This window comes from Octopus sinensis, linkage group LG11 (genome assembly GCF_006345805.1).
Source record: "Octopus sinensis linkage group LG11, ASM634580v1, whole genome shotgun sequence".
In the NCBI taxonomy this organism is placed as follows: Eukaryota; Metazoa; Mollusca; class Cephalopoda; order Octopoda; family Octopodidae; genus Octopus; species Octopus sinensis.
The window spans coordinates 10,667,296-10,684,468 of record NC_043007.1 but is presented as its reverse complement, the minus strand read 5'-3'; the positions used below and the strand labels follow the sequence as shown (position 1 = coordinate 10,684,468).

Sequence of the window (17,173 nt, the reverse complement as noted above, 5' to 3'; positions counted from 1 at the left end):
GTATATAATATGCACCCTTTCTCTAACTTGAGTCAAGGAGGTTTATATAACGTCCTTGGTTTGTAAAACTGTATTTGGTAACGTCCTTTATTATTATCTTCTTTATATATAAAAGTGAAGTTGAGTGTCTGTCTCCTAAGATTTAGATTCCTAACTACTCCCATATTTTGCGGTGCAATTTAACAAACACCGGGTAACTTATAGTCGTGATTCATATCGAGCCCTTCTGGGTATTAGCGCGCGTCTACGATGAGTCTACGATTTAAAAAAAAATTACCATCATTTTTTCCCATTTTAATGCATTTTCCTGGCTATTATATAAGGGAAGTAACTCTCAAAAAATGTCTACGATGAGACAACTATTTAAAAAAAATTTACCATAGATTTTTTCTCATTTTTAATGCATTTTTTTTGCTATTATATAAGGGAAGTAACTCTCTAAAAATGCTTATATAGTTATTTCCCTTACAAACCCGAGCAACGCCGGTCGATACTGCTAGTTGTATATATAACATAATGCAAACGTGTAGCTTTTTTGTGCATTTTGTTTGCAGAAAATAGATAACAGTAATAACGTTTAATAAATGTTGCTTATTGCAAGTTATGGATGATTCTTTTATAACTTCATTGCTTTCAGGCTTAGCTTAAGGTATTTTCGCGCCCGACATCACAAAATGCGTCTGAATGAATATTGCCAGACCGCAAATCGAGACTCGGACATTGCTTAGAAAATAATTTTCATTTTTGACCTCGTATATAGTACGCACTAGGGATTTTGACCTTTAAATTTTGGGAAAAAAATGCGGATTATTCTCAAGGATTTACGGTAATAATATAGTTGAAGATGTGTACTCCGTGGAATATCCATGGGTCCAGCGAGTAAAATTCTTATTACTGTTCATCTTGGTTCACTCCGTTACTAAGAAAGTGCTTGCATTGCACTCTGTCTGAGGCAGTTATGGACTTACGTGATTACTACGACAACCTTTAGTTGCTCTCAGCAGAAGGCCGACCCCCCCCCCCAAAAAAAAAACGAAAGGCCAATAACAGCAACTGAAACACAAAAGATATTGTAATTGACAGCATCGCCTTTGGCGGCTCTTTTATCGAGGCAGCACCACTCTCCGTTTTGCTGTAAGCAATACGTATTTTTCGTGAGGGCCAAGGGGCGGCAAAGTGAAGGGCTGCCCTGGGCGACACACTCTAGCCACACTCGTTCTCTCACCACTTCGATGAAACCTCTGGAAGCAACGCTGTTGTGTGCAAACAAGGACCGGTCTTGGGCTAAATGCTTAGCTGACGCCTCATGCAATTTCAGAAATATTCTTCTCCTATTTGAAATCATAAGGAATTTTCGTACGGTCATTTTCGTTCATGCTATTGCTGGGAATGATTAATATAAAGTGTAAAGTGAAGGAAAGGAATGTTAAGATAATAAACATACGCCCTATATATATTTTTTTACTCTTTTACTCTTTTACTTGTTTCAGTCATTTGACTGCGGCCATGCTGGAGCGCCGCCTTTCGTCGAGCAAATCGACCCCGGGACTTATTCTTTGTAAGCCCAGTACTTATTCTATCGGAGTCTTTTGCCGAACCGCTAAGTTACGGCGACGTAAACACACCAGCATCGGTTGTCAAGCAATGCTAGGGGGACAAACACAGACACACAAACACACACAGGCATATATACATATACATATATACGACGGGCTTCTTCCAGTTTCCGTCTACCAAATCCACTCAAAAGGCCAGAGTCGTTTACTACTACTACTACTACTACTACTACCACCACCACAACCACCACGAACACCACCACCACCACCACCAACTACTGACGCTGTTGCTTTTCCTATTGCTGCTCCTGCTGCTATAAGTGCCGCTGCTGCTGCTGCTGCGGTGGTGTTGTTGTTGATGTTGAAGTTGTTTATACTTATAAAACAAAGTAAAAGTTGTGTATCGAAGGAGAAAACAGTTGTGACAATCGGGTTCGGTTGTCAGCTGACTTCTGATATAACAACACTGTTTATTTTGTTTTGTTGCCACCAAACACAGAACCAATTTCGGGATCGCTGATATTATTTCTGACATCACATATCTAAATGCCAATACAACTGAGATCTTTTCAAATCAAATATTAGAAATAGCCAACTAAACATAATTGAATAACTTATATTTCTGCTCCACATTTCAAAACCAAAACACACGCAGCAACAACGAGACCACCCCAACAAAACCAACACAAACAGCAACATAAAGGAAGGAAAGCCCCACAAAAAATTTAGCTGTTTTCCTAATAATTTAATAATGACTCAATCTGAAAATTCAAGCCGTATGGATTCGGATCAGGTTTTTCATGACGCTATTCACGGATCTATGGAGTTGCCGCCTCTCTGTGTAGAGATTATCAATACGATACAATTTCAGAGATTACGGAACATCAAACAATTAGGTTTGTGTTATTATGTTTTTCCATCAGCTTCGCATAATAGATTCGAGCATTGTCTGGGGACATGTTACTTAGCTGGGAAAATGGTTCGCCATCTTAACAGCAAAATCCCGATCTGGAAATATCTGATCGAGATATACTTTGTGTTGAAATTGCTGGTTTGTGTCATGATTTAGGACATGCGCCTTTTTCTCATGTCTTTGAAGGTTTTATCAACGAGTATCGCAAGAAAGCTGGAGGTGAAGAGTGGGAACATGAAGATGCATCATGTGAAATGTTAGAGCATCTTTTTAAAGAGAACCCACATGTTAAAGTTGAGCGTAATGATATTGATTTCATAAAAGATCTCATTACTGGTAAACCAGAAAAATCTCAGAGACCAAAATTTCTTTACCAAATCATTAACAATAAATCCTATAACATCGACGTTGATAAATGGGATTATCTGGCGAGAGATTCCCATTTTCTTGGTATTGGAAAGTCATTTGATCACGAAAGAATGATAAAAATGTCCAAAGTAATAAGTGATCAAATATGCTACAGAGACAAAACTGTTGATAATTTCTTTGATATGTTTTATTCCCGATATCGATTACATAAAACAGCTTACAAACACAAAACTGTTCTTCTGTTTAATAAACTACTTGGCGAGGCCTTAAAATCCGCAAATGAACACCTGAAAATTTTCGAAAAGGTCGACGATATGAAGAAATTTACTTATTTTACAGATAGTATTTTGGAGGAGATATTAAAGAATGAGGATAATGGAAACCTCAAAGAGGCCCAGAATAAATTGAAGGATATAATCAACCGATCTTATAAGTACAAAGGCACAGTCGATGATAGAAATGACCAAGGCGAAGAACCGGGCAATATAGTCTGTAAAGCTAAGTTCGATTATGGAGCTAGAAAGAGAAACCCACTAGTGAAAATCCCATTTTATAAAAAAGGTACGCATGAATTATTGAGATATAATTCAGATCAACTAGAAGAGATGCTGTCACTGCCACGCACATTTCAAATGAAAATCAAATATTGTTTTCAAAGGAAAAGGAGGAGCCAAAGAAGAAGGAGAAGATGATTAAAATAATAAATAATAATTACTGGATATAAAAAAAAAAGCAAACTGAAAACAAGAATCTAGAGAAAAAACACAACAACAAAATAATCATATGGAAATTACTAATCACAAGAAAAAAACTAATGAAACAGTATGAGAATTGAAGTGAAAATTGGTGAAAGTTAAAAATCATAAAAATATACTTAACTACTGAAAAATTTCAAAAGTTAGAAATACTAAACGAACAATAGTTTTTGGTGCTTCAGCGTGGCCGCAGCTCTCTAGCAGAAGCTAATAAATGATAAAAGATAATTTTAATGTTTTGTCTTTCTTTTACAGGAAATGTTTTCCTTTAACCAAACGTCTTCGATTTCTTTAAATTTTAGCATGTTTTCTTACTTTGAAAATATATCGTTTGATTGTATAACTGTAGTGACAAATACAAGGAGTGGAGAATGTTTGTTTGAGATTTGGTTGGCGTACACCCACCTGCACACACTCACAAACTCATATAGATAGCTAAGCACACGAATACACAAAACAGACACTCTTCCTCTCACACGACGAACGCACGCTAACACACACACACACACACACACACACACACACACACACACACACACACACACACACACACACATACACGGTTAAGATGACGGATTTAATTCGCAGTAGATTAATAGTGAAAGTGAAATTTAGAAGCAGCAGCCGTCACTGTTACTACTACTACTACTACTACTACTACTACTACTACTACTACTACTACTACAAGTACCACTACTACCACAACCACCACCACCACCACCACCAAAACCACCACCACCACCACCACCACCAAAACCACCACCACCACCACCACCACCAACTACTGACGCTGTTGCTTTTCCTATTGCTGCTCCTGCTGCTATTAGTGCCGCTGCTGCTGCTGCTGCGGTGGTGGTGTTGTTGTTGATGTTGAAGTTGTTTATGCTTATAAAACAAAGTAAAAGTTGTGTATCGAATGAGATAACAGTTGTGACAATCGGGTTCGGTTGTCAGCTGACTTCTGATATAACAACACTGTTTATTTTGTTTTGTTGCCACCAAACACAGAACCAATTTCGGGATCGCTGATATTATTTCTGACATCACATATCTAAATGCCAATACAACTGAGATCTCTTCAAATCAAATATTAGAAATAGCCAACTAAACATAATTGGATAACTTATATTTCTGCTCCTCATTTCAAAACCAACACACGCAGCAACAACGAGACCACCACCAACAAAACCAACAACAACAGCAACATAAAGGAAAGCCCCACAAAAAATTTAGCTGTTTTCCTAATAATTTAATAATAACTCAATCTGAAAATTCAAGCCGTATGGATTCGGATCAGGTTTTTCATGACGCTATTCACGGATCTATGGAGTTGCCGCCTCTCTGTGTTAAAATTATTAATACAGTACAATTTCAGAGATTACGGAACATCAAACAATTAGGTTTGTGTTATTATGTTTTTCCATCAGCTTCGCATAATAGATTCGAGCATTGTCTGGGGACATGTACTTAGCTGGGAAAATTGGTTCGTCGTCTAAAACAGCAAAATCCCGATCTGGAGATATCTGATCGAGATTAATCTTTGCTTGGAAATTGCTGGTTTGTGTCATGATTTAGGACATGCGCCGTTTTCGCATGTCTTTGAAGGTTTTATTAATGAAAATCGAAGACCAGATAATAGATGGAAACATGAAGATGCATCATGTGAAATGTTGGATCATCTTTTTGAAGAGAACCCACATGTTAGAGAAGAACTTGAGCCTGATGAAATTGCTTTCATAAAAGATCTTATCATTGGTGAATCAGAAAATTCCGGGAAACCACAATTTCTTTACCAAATTATCAACAATAAATCCTATAACATCGACGTTGATAAATGGGATTATCTGGCGAGAGATTCCCATTTTCTTGGTATTGGAAAGTCATTTGATCACGAAAGAATGATAAAAATGTCCAGAGTCATAGGTAATGAAATATGCTACAGAGACAAAACTGTTGATAATTTCTTTGATATGTTTTATTCCCGATATCGATTACATAAAACAGCTTACCAACACAAAACTGTTCTTCTGTTTAATAAACTACTTGGCGATGCCTTCAGATCCGCAGATAGACACCTGGGAATTTTCGAAAATGTCAACCATATGAGGAGATTTACTTATTTTACAGATAGTATTTTGGAGGAGATATTAAAGAATGAGGATAATGAAAACCTCAGAGAGGCCCGGAATACATTGAATGATATAATCAAACGATCTTATAGGTACATAGGCACAGTCGAGGATGGAAATGACCAAGGCGAAGAACCGGGCAATATAGTCTGTGAAGCTAATTTCGATTATGGAGCTGGAAATGAAAACCCACTAGTGAATATCCCATTTTATGAAAGAGGAAATACGCATGAATCATTCAATTATAATCCAGATCAACTAGAAGAGATGCTGTTTCTGCCAGGCACATTTCAACTGAATGTCAGATATCGTTTTGAAAGGATATAGGAAGAGCCAAACAAAAATGAAGTTGAAAGATAAGAGAAAATGATTAAAACAATAAATAATAATTACTGGATATAAAAAAAAAAGCAAACTGAAAAACAAGAATCTAGAGAAAAAGCAACAACAAAATAATCATATTGAAAATTACTAATCAAAGAAAATAAACCAATGAAACAGTATGAGAATTGAAGTGAACATTGGTGAAAGTTAAAAATCATAAAAATATACTTAACTACTGAAAAATTTCAAAAGTTAGAAATACTAAACGAACAATAGTTTTTGGTGCTTCAGCGTGGCCGCAGCTCTGTAGTAGAAACTAATAAATGGTAAAAGATAATTTTAATGTTTTGTCTTTCTTTTATAGAAAATGTTTTCCTTTAACCAAACGTCTTCGATTTCTTTAAATTTTAGCATGTTTTCTTACTTTGAAAATATATCGTTTGATTGTATAACTGTAGTGACAAATACAAGGAGTGGAGAATGTTTGTTTGAGATTTGGTTGGCGTACACCCACCTGCACACACTCACAAACTCATATAGATAGCTAAGCACACGAATACACAAAAACAGAGACTCCTCCTCTCACACGACGAACACACGCTAACACCCACCCACATAAGTATACCAATACACTAACACAGACGTACCTCCTTTCACACACCCCAACGGACGCTCACAAACACACACCACACACACACACACACACACACACACACACACGCGGTTAAGATGACGGATTTAATTCGCAGTAGATTAATAGTGAAAGTGAAATTTAGAAGCAGCAGCCGCCACTGTTACTACTACTACTACTACTACTATTACTACTACTACTACTGCTGCTGCTGCTGCTGCTACTACTACTACTACTACTACTACTACTACTACTACTACTACTACTACTACACTACTACTACTGCTGCTGCTGCTGATGATGATGATGATGATGATGATGAAAATGATAAAAGTATTTGTCGTAAAGGTAGAAAGATTAATGATTATTGTTATTTTAAAATTAAAAACAAATAATAATATGAAGTAAAGATCATAATTATGGGATCTTTCCCTTTCGAACGGCAGTTTTTAACACAATTTCTAGTTAACTAAACACTTTTAAACTTCGTATACTGGTAGAATGTGTCAAAATAAAACCTTTTGTCTCTTGGCTCTCTTGAGAAAATTGTAATTTGTAAGTTTAATGTAGTTTAATTTTTCGAATTTTAACCAATCCTATGCCCTCTATTGAGCTAAAATCATTTGCTGCGTCTAAAACTGAGACAACATCCTGTCACTAACCCTAACACTAAATTTTAGCCTTTCGTTTTTTTTTTTCTTAATTGTTAAATTTATTTAATTGTTACGCATGTGTCTAAAATTATTCGTTTTGTTTTTGTTTTGAGTTTTTGCTTTCGTTTTAGCCTTTGTGTTTTTTTTCTTAATTGTTAAATTAAAATTATTTTCCATTGCTTTCGTTTTTTTCTTCTTAATTGTTATCCTTAAATTAATTTAAAAATTAAGAAAAAAAAAACGAAAGGCTAAAATTTAGGGTTAGGGTTAGTGACAGGATGTTGTCTGTTTTAGACGCAGCAAATGAATTTAGATAAATAGAGGGCAGGGCATAGGATTGTTAAAAATCGAAAAATTAAACTACGTTAAACAAACGAATTACAATTTTCTCAAGAAAGCCAAGAGAAAAAATGTTTTATTTTGACACATTCTACAGTATACGAATTTTAAAGTGTTTAGTTAACTAGAAATTGTGTTGAAAAGTGCCGTTCAAAAGGAAAAGATCCCATAATTTTTTTTTTTTCTTCAAGTTTCTTAGTTCTCTGTGATGAAATAATTACATCCTGCACTCATTTGAAAGGTTTGAAGATAGGCATTTTCCTTCTACCGAGCTCGCTCGCACCGAATCTTCAAGTACAAAATAGATTAGAAGGGAAGGTAATTACTAAACTAGAATTATTTAATTAGAATTACATCGATTACTTCGCAAAACGAGCTTAATTCGTTCTATGCCCGAAATCGTTTACGATTTACTCGTTTTACAAATCAATTTCCCTATTGAATGAACTAAATATAATTAATCCGTTTCAGCACCCACCCCAAATCAACCCAAAAATTTTTTTATGGGTTTTAAAGCAGAAAAATTGGGGATCATTTCGGTTTGAACGCAGAGTTTTGAAAATAATATCTAGTTAATTTTAAAATTTTAAACTTCCTATACTGGTAGAATGTGTTTAAAAAAACATCTTTTTCTCTTGGCTTTATTGAGAAAATTCTATAGTTTGTAAGATATTTGTTGTTATTTTTCTGCAATTTCAACAAACCAGTGACGTCTATTGAATTAAAAAGCATTCTGTGCGGCATGAATATGTCCCTCGTTTAAGAAACAGATTGGGTTTATTTACATTTGTGAAGAAAAAAAGATACCCTTCCCCCACCCCTAACCCTAACTAACCTTAACCCTAAAAGAGATTGAAATGCAACAAATCGATTTAGGGTCATAATATGGGTGACAATTTCATGACACCGCCGTTGAAAAACTGCTGTTCAAAACGAAAAGATCCAAAATTGTTGTTAAAAGTAAAGTGACAATTATAAAAAAGAAAATGCAAAAGAAATATGTAAACTGGTTTTATTAACTGAATGGCCTTAAAGAGGACAATTTGTGCGCGAGGAAGACGATAGAGCGGAAGGAGAAGGATTGCTGCTTGGAAGGAGATTCATGTTCTATTAAGACTTCAGGAATTTGTCTCACTTCGCTTAATTTAGGCTTTTTGGACACAATTCCTTCACTTTTTACACTTCCAGGCCGTTTCATTAGAAACTTACCAAAAGAAGTCTGCCTTTCAAAAATGTTGCGAAAACTCGTCAGAGCAGTGTCATTAAATAAAGTAGCTGCACGACCTGTAGCTAATTTTACAAGATGATAATTTTCTAGAAATACAGAAAAACACTGCCACCTTGCCAACACTGTCCTTGTGTCACTCGTAGAGATAGCATTCTCCGCCAGAATGTCCTCCACCAGGGAATCAATCTCTTCCACCGCATTCAAATGCTTGTAAAAATTAACACTTCCTTCTCCAAGCCTAGATTCGAAAGCGAATCTAAGAATTTTCGGTCGTCAAACCACCACGATCAACAGGTGCGAAAAAACGGTTTTCTTTGTCCTGTCAAAAAGTGATTGATCTACAAACTCAGCCATGTCAGGCGAAGTTCAAATGGACAGGAGCTAACCTGCTGCAGTATGTCTGTCCTTCTAGCTGCCACGATTATTATAAATACGGTGGTCAACAGACAGACAGAGAGGAGAAAGGCCTAGCAGGCAAACGAGAAATGTCTACGACGACAGGTTTTGATTGGTCGTAGAGACTCGAGAGAAATGTTCGAAGTTCTACGGTAGACTACTGATCTCAGATGAATTACGCACACACACTCACACACACACACAAACACACACACACACACACACGTGCATTTCTGACACATCACTTCCACAGATGTACCCTGTTTCTAATTCTAGCAACTCGTAGCAGTTGTCAACATTTTGCATGTAGTGAAGAATTATGTGTACCAACGACAAATTAAGTCCAGTGAATAAATTATTTTTAACTCTGAAGCGATTCACTCATTTTTTTACTTCAAAGACATACACATTCCTTTCGCATCTGTTCACCTAATACACACACATACGTGCTTTTGCTCCTGAAGCTGAAAGAATTCACCTGTGGTTAGCTCCTCGGAGTGTTCCTCGACGAGATCGTTAATGTCACTATCAACAACCTCGAGGCCTATGGACTTGCCAAGATACACTCCTCAAGTACAGGTGTCTCACACTCAAACCCCACGAAGTCGCTTTCCGATACCACAATTTCCTCCATGCAGAATTCAACATTCTTCTCGTTACACCCTGCCAGGCCATATCGATGATTTTCAGACAGTTTACAATGTTGTAGTGCTCCATCCGAAACTCATGAAGAGTTAGATTTGTATTTTCGCTGACTTCAAAGCACCAACGAAACAGATGTTTGGTGTGCAATTTCTTACAATTGAAGATCACCAGTTGGTCCATGGGCTGAAAGATGGGGTGGTGTTGCGTGAAAAGTACACAAATTTATGAATTTAAATTCGTCCAGGATATCATCTTGGAAGTTAGGAGGGTGAGCAGGAGCATTATCGAGGATGAGAATGACGTTGAGAAGAAGATCGTTCTCCGGAAGGCACTTTTTCATTGCTGGTCCGAAGACAAGTTTGACCAACTCGGTGAAGAATTGCCTGATGACCCAGGCTTTAACGCTTACCCTCCACATGACTTGCAGCTTTTCTTTTAGGATTTTGTTCGACTTGAACACTCGTGGGTTTTCGGAATGGTAGACAAAGAGCGGCTTGGTTTTTAAGTCTCCACTCGCATTGGTATGAAGGGCAAGAGTTAGCCTATCTTTTATTGGCTTATGGCCTGTCATTTTCTTCTCTGCAGCTATGTAGGTCCTTCTAGGCATTTTATTCCCCCCCCCCCGCCCTCAAAAAAAAACCAACCAGATTCACCACACTTGAATACCTGTTTTGCGATATACCTTTCGGCTGCGATGAGCTGACGGACTTCACTTAGCAGCGAGAATGAATTTCGGCCATTCTTTCAATGCATATCTAGACATGCTCATATATATTTAAATGATAAACTTCTGGAAAGTTTTACAGGTTTTTACAGTTGCAGTGATGGATTGGATCTGTAGTCTTCAAATTAGCTTTCTCCTTTCTGGTTTTGAGAAGCCTAATTTCTCAAGAGAGAAAACAGGACGATAGAAAAAAATGCGTTTGAATTAACGGTTACGTTGCTTGTTTGTTTATTTGTTTGTTTGTGAGTGTGTGTATGTGTGTATGTGCGTGTGTGAGTGTGTGTGTGTGTGGTTGTGCTTGTGTTTGTGTTTCAATACCGGTTCGGCAACAGAGGAAGTGATAGACTAAGTACCAAGCTTAAAAATAATTACTGAGGCTGATCTGCACGACCACACCAAGGATTCTCAACGTAGATGGTACTGCCCCGAGGGGACTCTGGGCATGTCGAAGGGGACGTTTGAGTTTATGGGGCAGTGACGTACCGACGACCGCTCGGTTCAAAGTCTGTCTTGACCAGAAATAGCCTGAACTCTTTGCATGAACACCCCTGTACATAACTCCATGTCCCCCTACGTGGCCTTGCTTTTTGCTTTTTGAGCCCCAAAAATTAACTTAACTTAACTTAACTATAATTAATATACTAAATTTTACCTATAGTAGTAATTATATTATACATGATAAAACTAGTGATAGTGAAATAAAATGTGAGATAAGTATATATATCACTGCCATAGCAGGTGTGGCCGTGTGGTAAGAAGATTGCTTCCCAACCACATGGTTCGGGGTTCAGTCACACTGCGTGGCACTTTGGGCAAGTGCTTTCTACTGTAACCATGGGCCAACCAAATTCTTGTGAGTGGATTTGGTAAACGAAACTGAAAGAATGTTTTATCGGGTTCAGTCCACTGAGTGCCACCTTGGACAAGTGTCTTCTACTTTAGCCTCGGGCCGACGACCAAAGCCTTGGGAGTGAATTTGGTAGACGGAAACTGAAAGAAGCCCGCCGTATATATATATATATATATATATATATGGAAAAAAAGTCAAAGATAGAAAATGCTAAAATAATTTTATTAAAAATATTTCAGTACCGGTTTCAGTCATTGAGACTTTTTCAACTGTAACAATTAAATAATTAAATTTAGAAAAATTAAAGAAAATTTTTTTTTTAAAAAGAATACTCGTATATATATATATATATATACATATATATATATATATATTATATATATATATATATATATTAGAAGTATTATGTGTTTGTATATCTGTGTTTGTTCCCCAACCATCGCTTCACAACCGACACTGGTGTGTTCACGTCCCCGTAACTCGGTAATTTATATCGGTCTAAGTTACATCCCCGAAACTTAAACCGATATAAGTACTAGGCCTACAAAAAAAAATCCTGGAGTCAATTTGTTCAACTAAAGGCGGTGCTCCTGCATGGCTGCAGTCAAATGACTGAAACAAATAAAATAATGTGTGTGTGTGTGTGTGTGGTGTGTGACAACCGGTACCCGTTTGTTACATCCCCGTAAATTAAAAGCTCGGCAAAGAGATCGATAGGATAGGTACCAGGCATTAAAAATAGACACAGGAGTAGATAAATTCGACTAAAAAATTTTTACGACGGTGCACCAGAATGGTCGCAGTCAAATGACTAAAACAAGTAACTTAGCGGTTGGGCATAAAAGCCCGATAGAGTAGTACCAGGCTTAAAAGGATTTAAAAAAAAAGTATTGGGGTCGAAATAGTCGACAACAAATTTTTCAAGGTGCCGCCGTGTATGTATGTATGTATGTATGTAGTATGTATGTATGTATGTATGTATGTATGTATGTATGTGTGTGTGTGTGTGTGTGTGTGTGTGTGTGTGTGTGTGAGTGTAGGTCCATTTTTTGCTGTCAACCTCTACGTGTATTTGACCCAGTTGGTTAAGTACCTGATTTGGATCTTTTCGGTTTGAACGGCAGATTTTAACATAATTTCTAGGTAACTAAAAAATTTGAAACTTCGTATACTATTAGAATGTGTTTATAAAACATCTCTTTCTCTTGGCTTTATTGAGAAAATTCTATAGTTTGTAAGATATTTGTTGTTTTTTTTTCTTCAATTTCTACAATTTCAACCAACCAAAATGAATAGTCTCCCTTGACTCTGTAAAGCTATCCAAGGAGACAACTCGTTATAAGACTTAATACTTATCGCTCTTAGATTTCTAGTTGCGCTAAGAACACGATCTAATCATCGAAATCTCTTAAAGGGCTATGCACAACAGTAACTACTACTACTACTACAACCACCACCGCCACCACCATCACCACTACTACTACTACTACTACTACTACTACTACTACTACTACTACTACTACTACAACCACCACCACCAACATCACCACCGCCACCACCAATACTACTACTACTACTACTACTACTACTACTACTACAACCACCACCACCAACATCACCACCGCCACCACCAATACTACTACTACTACTACAACTACTGACGCTGTTGCTCTTCCTAATAGATTCGAGCATTGTCTGGGGACATGTTATTTAGCTGGGAAAATGATTCGTCATCTTAACCAACAAAAAGCCCCACCGAAAGTATCTGAACGCGATATATTTTGCGTGGAAATTGCTGGTTTGTGGACATGCGCCGTTTAGGACTTGCGCCGTTTTCGCATGTCTTTGAAGGTTTTATTAATTGAAATCGAAGTGCAGATATAAATGGAAACATGAAGATGCATCGTGTGAAATGTGGATCATCTTCTTAAGAGAACCAGAAGTTATTTTGATTTGAAAATCCCACTAGATGGGAGAAAGCGCTAATGATCTAAATGATATGATATATATGTAAAAAAAGTAATATATAAATAAATATCTGTAAATATAAACCATCCGATCTTCTGATTACCTCATTTCTTCTAATATATAATACCTGTACATCATCTCCAAAACTTCCAATATATATATATATATATATATATATATATATATATATATATATATACGACAGGCTCCTTTTCAGTTTCCGACTACCAAATCCACGCACAAGGCATTGGTCGGCCCGGGGCTATAGCAGAAGACACTTGCCCATGATGCCACGCAGTGGGACTCAACCCAGAACCATGTGGTTGGTTAGCAAGCTACTACACCACAGCCACTCCTGCAAAAACGAAAATTGCTTTAGCTGTCAACGACAGAAATTCACCATTATTTTCTAGACGACCTAAAAAACAAAATGGAAAACCTTATTATTTATTCAGTATATGTCTCATCGCCTTTAGAAACACGAAAGGCACAGTCAACTCCGCTGCGATTTGAACTCAGAATATAAAGAAATGAGAGGAATACCGCAAGGCAAATATGTCCACCACTCTAGCAATTCTGCAATAAATCGTCCATCCTCACGTTGAAATATATTTGTTTAAGAGCAGAAAAAGGTGGCGAGCTGGTAGAATCGTTTCCGCGCCGGACAAAATGGTTAGAGGCATTTCATTCGTCTCATAATACTTCTTTTACTTACTTGTTTCAGTCATTTTGACTGCGGCCATGATGGAACACCGCCATTACAGTCGAGCAAATCGACGCCAGGACTTATTCCTTTGTAAGCCTAGTACTTATTCTATCGGTCTCTTTTTGCCGAACCGCTAAGTTACGGGGACGTAAACACACCAGCATCGGTTGTCAAGCGATGTTGGAGAGACAAGCACAGACACACGAAACATATACACACACATACATACATACACACACACACACATATATATATATATATACAACGGGCTTATCTCAGTTTCCTTCCACCAAATCGACTCACAAGGCTTTGGTCGGCCCAAGGCAATAGTAGAAGACACTTGCCCACGGTGCCACGCACTGGGACTGAACCCGGTAGATAATTCCATCTTCCTTTTCCAATAAACTCTCTCTCTCTCTTTCTCTCTCTCACACACATACACATTCACAGACATACACACGCACGCACGCACGCACTCACAAACGAACACACACACACACACACACATGTAGATCAGACACATACACAGACATACACACGAACACATTTACACACAGTTATTCAGACACACATATACACATGCATACACACACGCATACAATTATCAAAACAACTGACAATCTTCGCAGTACTTTACTACAGAAAGTGAAACTTATTCGATCCTACTGTTGCTGTTCTTGTTGTACTACTACTACTACTACTACTACTACTACTACTACTACTACTACAACAACTGCTGCCACCACCACCGCATCACAACTACTACTACTACTACTACTACTACTACTACTACTACAACAACTACTACTACTACTACAACAACAACAACAACAACAACACTACTACTACTACTACTACTACTACTACTACTACTACTACTACTACTACTATACTACTACTACAATAATTGCTTGTTTGTGTCATGATTTAGGACATGCGCCTTTTTCGCATGTCTTTAAAGATTTTATTGATGGATATCGAAGAACAGATAAAAGATGGAATCATGAAGATGCATCGTGTCAAATGTTGGATCATCTTCTTAAAGAGAACCCACATGTTAAAGAAAAAATTGAGCCCGATGAAATTGCTTTCATAAAAGATCTTATCATTGGTAAATCAGGAAATTCCGCGAAACCACACACACACACACACACACACACACACACACACACACACACACACACACGGTTAATATGACGGATTTAATTCGCAGTAGATTAATAGTGAAAGTGAAATTTAGAAGCAGCAACCGCCACTGTTACTACTACTACTACTACTACTACTACTACTACTACTACTACCACGACCACCACCACCACCACGACCACCACCAGCACCAATACAGTACAATTTCAGAGATTACGGAACATCAAACAATTAGGTTTGTGTTATTATGTTTTTCCATCAGCTTCAATTTCTGCAATTTCAATCAGTGACGTCGGATCTTTTCGGTTTGAACGGCTGTTTTTAACATAATTTCTAGGTAACTAAAAAATTTTAAACTTCTTATACTGGTACAAAGTGTTTATAAAACATCTTTTTCTCTTGGCTTTATTGAGAAAATTCTATAGTCTGTAAGATATTTGTTGTTTTTTTTTTCTTCAATTTCTACAATTTCAACCAATCAAAATGAATAGTCTCCCTTGAACCTGCAAAGCTATCCAAGGAGACAACTCGTTATACGACTTAATACTTATCGCTCTTAGATTTCTCGTTGCGCTACAAACAGGATATAAACATCGAAATCTCTTAAAGGGCTATGCACCACTTTAACTACTACTACTACTACAACCACCACCACCACCACCACCACCATCACTACTACTACCACTACTACTACAAACCACCACCACCACCACCACCACCACCACCACCACTAATACTACTACTACTACAACCACCGCCACCACACCACCACCACCACCACCACCACCACTATCAATACTACTACCACTACTACTACTACTACTACTACTGCTACTATTACTACTACTACAACCGCCAACACCACCACCACCACTACTACTACTACTACTACTACTACTACTACCACCACTACTACCACCACCACTACTACTACCACCACCACCACCACCACCACCACCACCACCACCACCACTACTACTACTACTACTACTACCACCACTACTACCACCACTACTACTACTACCACCACCACCACCACCACAAACACCACTACTACTACTACTACTACTACTACCACCACCACCACCACCACCACCACCACCACTACTACTACTACTACTACTACTACTACTACCACCACTACTACCACCACTACTACTACTACCACCACCACCACCACCACCACCACCACCACCACCACCACCACTACCACCACCACTACTACTACTACTACTACTACTACTACTAAATGATTTGGTTGTCATAAACACATCCGCACACAGACTTACATAGACAAACACACAAATACAGACTGTTTCTTCTCTCATCTCTCTCTCTCTCTCTCACACATATACATACATACACGCAAACACTCACATATACACACACGCTTACATGTACGTAGACTCATTTGATGAAACGTGCACACGTACACCTACCTATATACACATATAAAATGACGGATTTTGTGCGCAGCAGTTTAATACTGAAAGTGAAAGAAGTACGATTCTACTACTACTACTACTATTACTACTACTACTACCACCACCACCACCACCACCACCACCACCATTACTACTACTACTACTACCACCACCACCACCACCACTACTACTACTACTACCTCCACCACCACCACCACCACCACCACCACTACTACTACTACTACCACCACCACCACCACCACCATTACCACTACTGCTACTACTACTACTACTACTACTACTACTACCACCACCACCACAACACCATTACTACTACTACTACTCCAGCCACACCCACTGTCACTACTGCTGCTGTTACAACTATTTCAACACCAACAGTTCCTCCTCTCACTATTA

At 37.8% G+C, this 17,173-nt stretch overlaps 2 protein-coding genes and 1 long non-coding RNA gene across 4 annotated transcripts; 2 read left to right on the top strand and 1 right to left on the bottom strand.

The window, feature by feature from the left end:
- Window positions 1-2,246: 2,246 nt before the first annotated feature.
- On the top strand, window positions 2,247-6,119 carry LOC115217105 (deoxynucleoside triphosphate triphosphohydrolase SAMHD1-like). 2 transcript variants are annotated; one of them, XM_036507063.1, is made up of 2 exons: window positions 2,247-2,607; window positions 5,151-6,119. In XM_036507063.1, the coding sequence occupies exon 2, from the start codon at window positions 5,261-5,263 to the stop codon at window positions 6,047-6,049; it is 789 nt and encodes a 262-aa protein (XP_036362956.1). In that variant the 5' UTR covers window positions 2,247-2,607; window positions 5,151-5,260; the 3' UTR covers window positions 6,050-6,119. The 2 variants fall into 2 exon arrangements, with proteins under 2 accessions (XP_036362956.1, XP_036362955.1); XM_036507062.1 differs by having other exon boundaries at window positions 2,247-2,655; window positions 5,199-6,119.
- On the top strand, window positions 2,308-3,865 carry LOC118765413 (deoxynucleoside triphosphate triphosphohydrolase SAMHD1-like). Its single transcript, XM_036507448.1, has 3 exons — window positions 2,308-2,452; window positions 2,626-3,399; window positions 3,849-3,865. The coding sequence occupies exons 1-3, from the start codon at window positions 2,308-2,310 to the stop codon at window positions 3,863-3,865; spliced, it is 936 nt and encodes a 311-aa protein (XP_036363341.1).
- A 120-nt stretch (window positions 6,120-6,239) lies between the features above and the next one.
- On the bottom strand, window positions 6,240-16,028 carry LOC118765316. The gene is made up of 4 exons (XR_005001153.1): window positions 16,012-16,028; window positions 11,016-11,019; window positions 6,734-6,873; window positions 6,240-6,646 (listed from the first exon to the last, which is right to left on the bottom strand). It is a non-coding gene; the product is annotated as an uncharacterized LOC118765316 (long non-coding RNA).
- Between the last annotated feature and the right edge of the window lie 1,145 nt (window positions 16,029-17,173).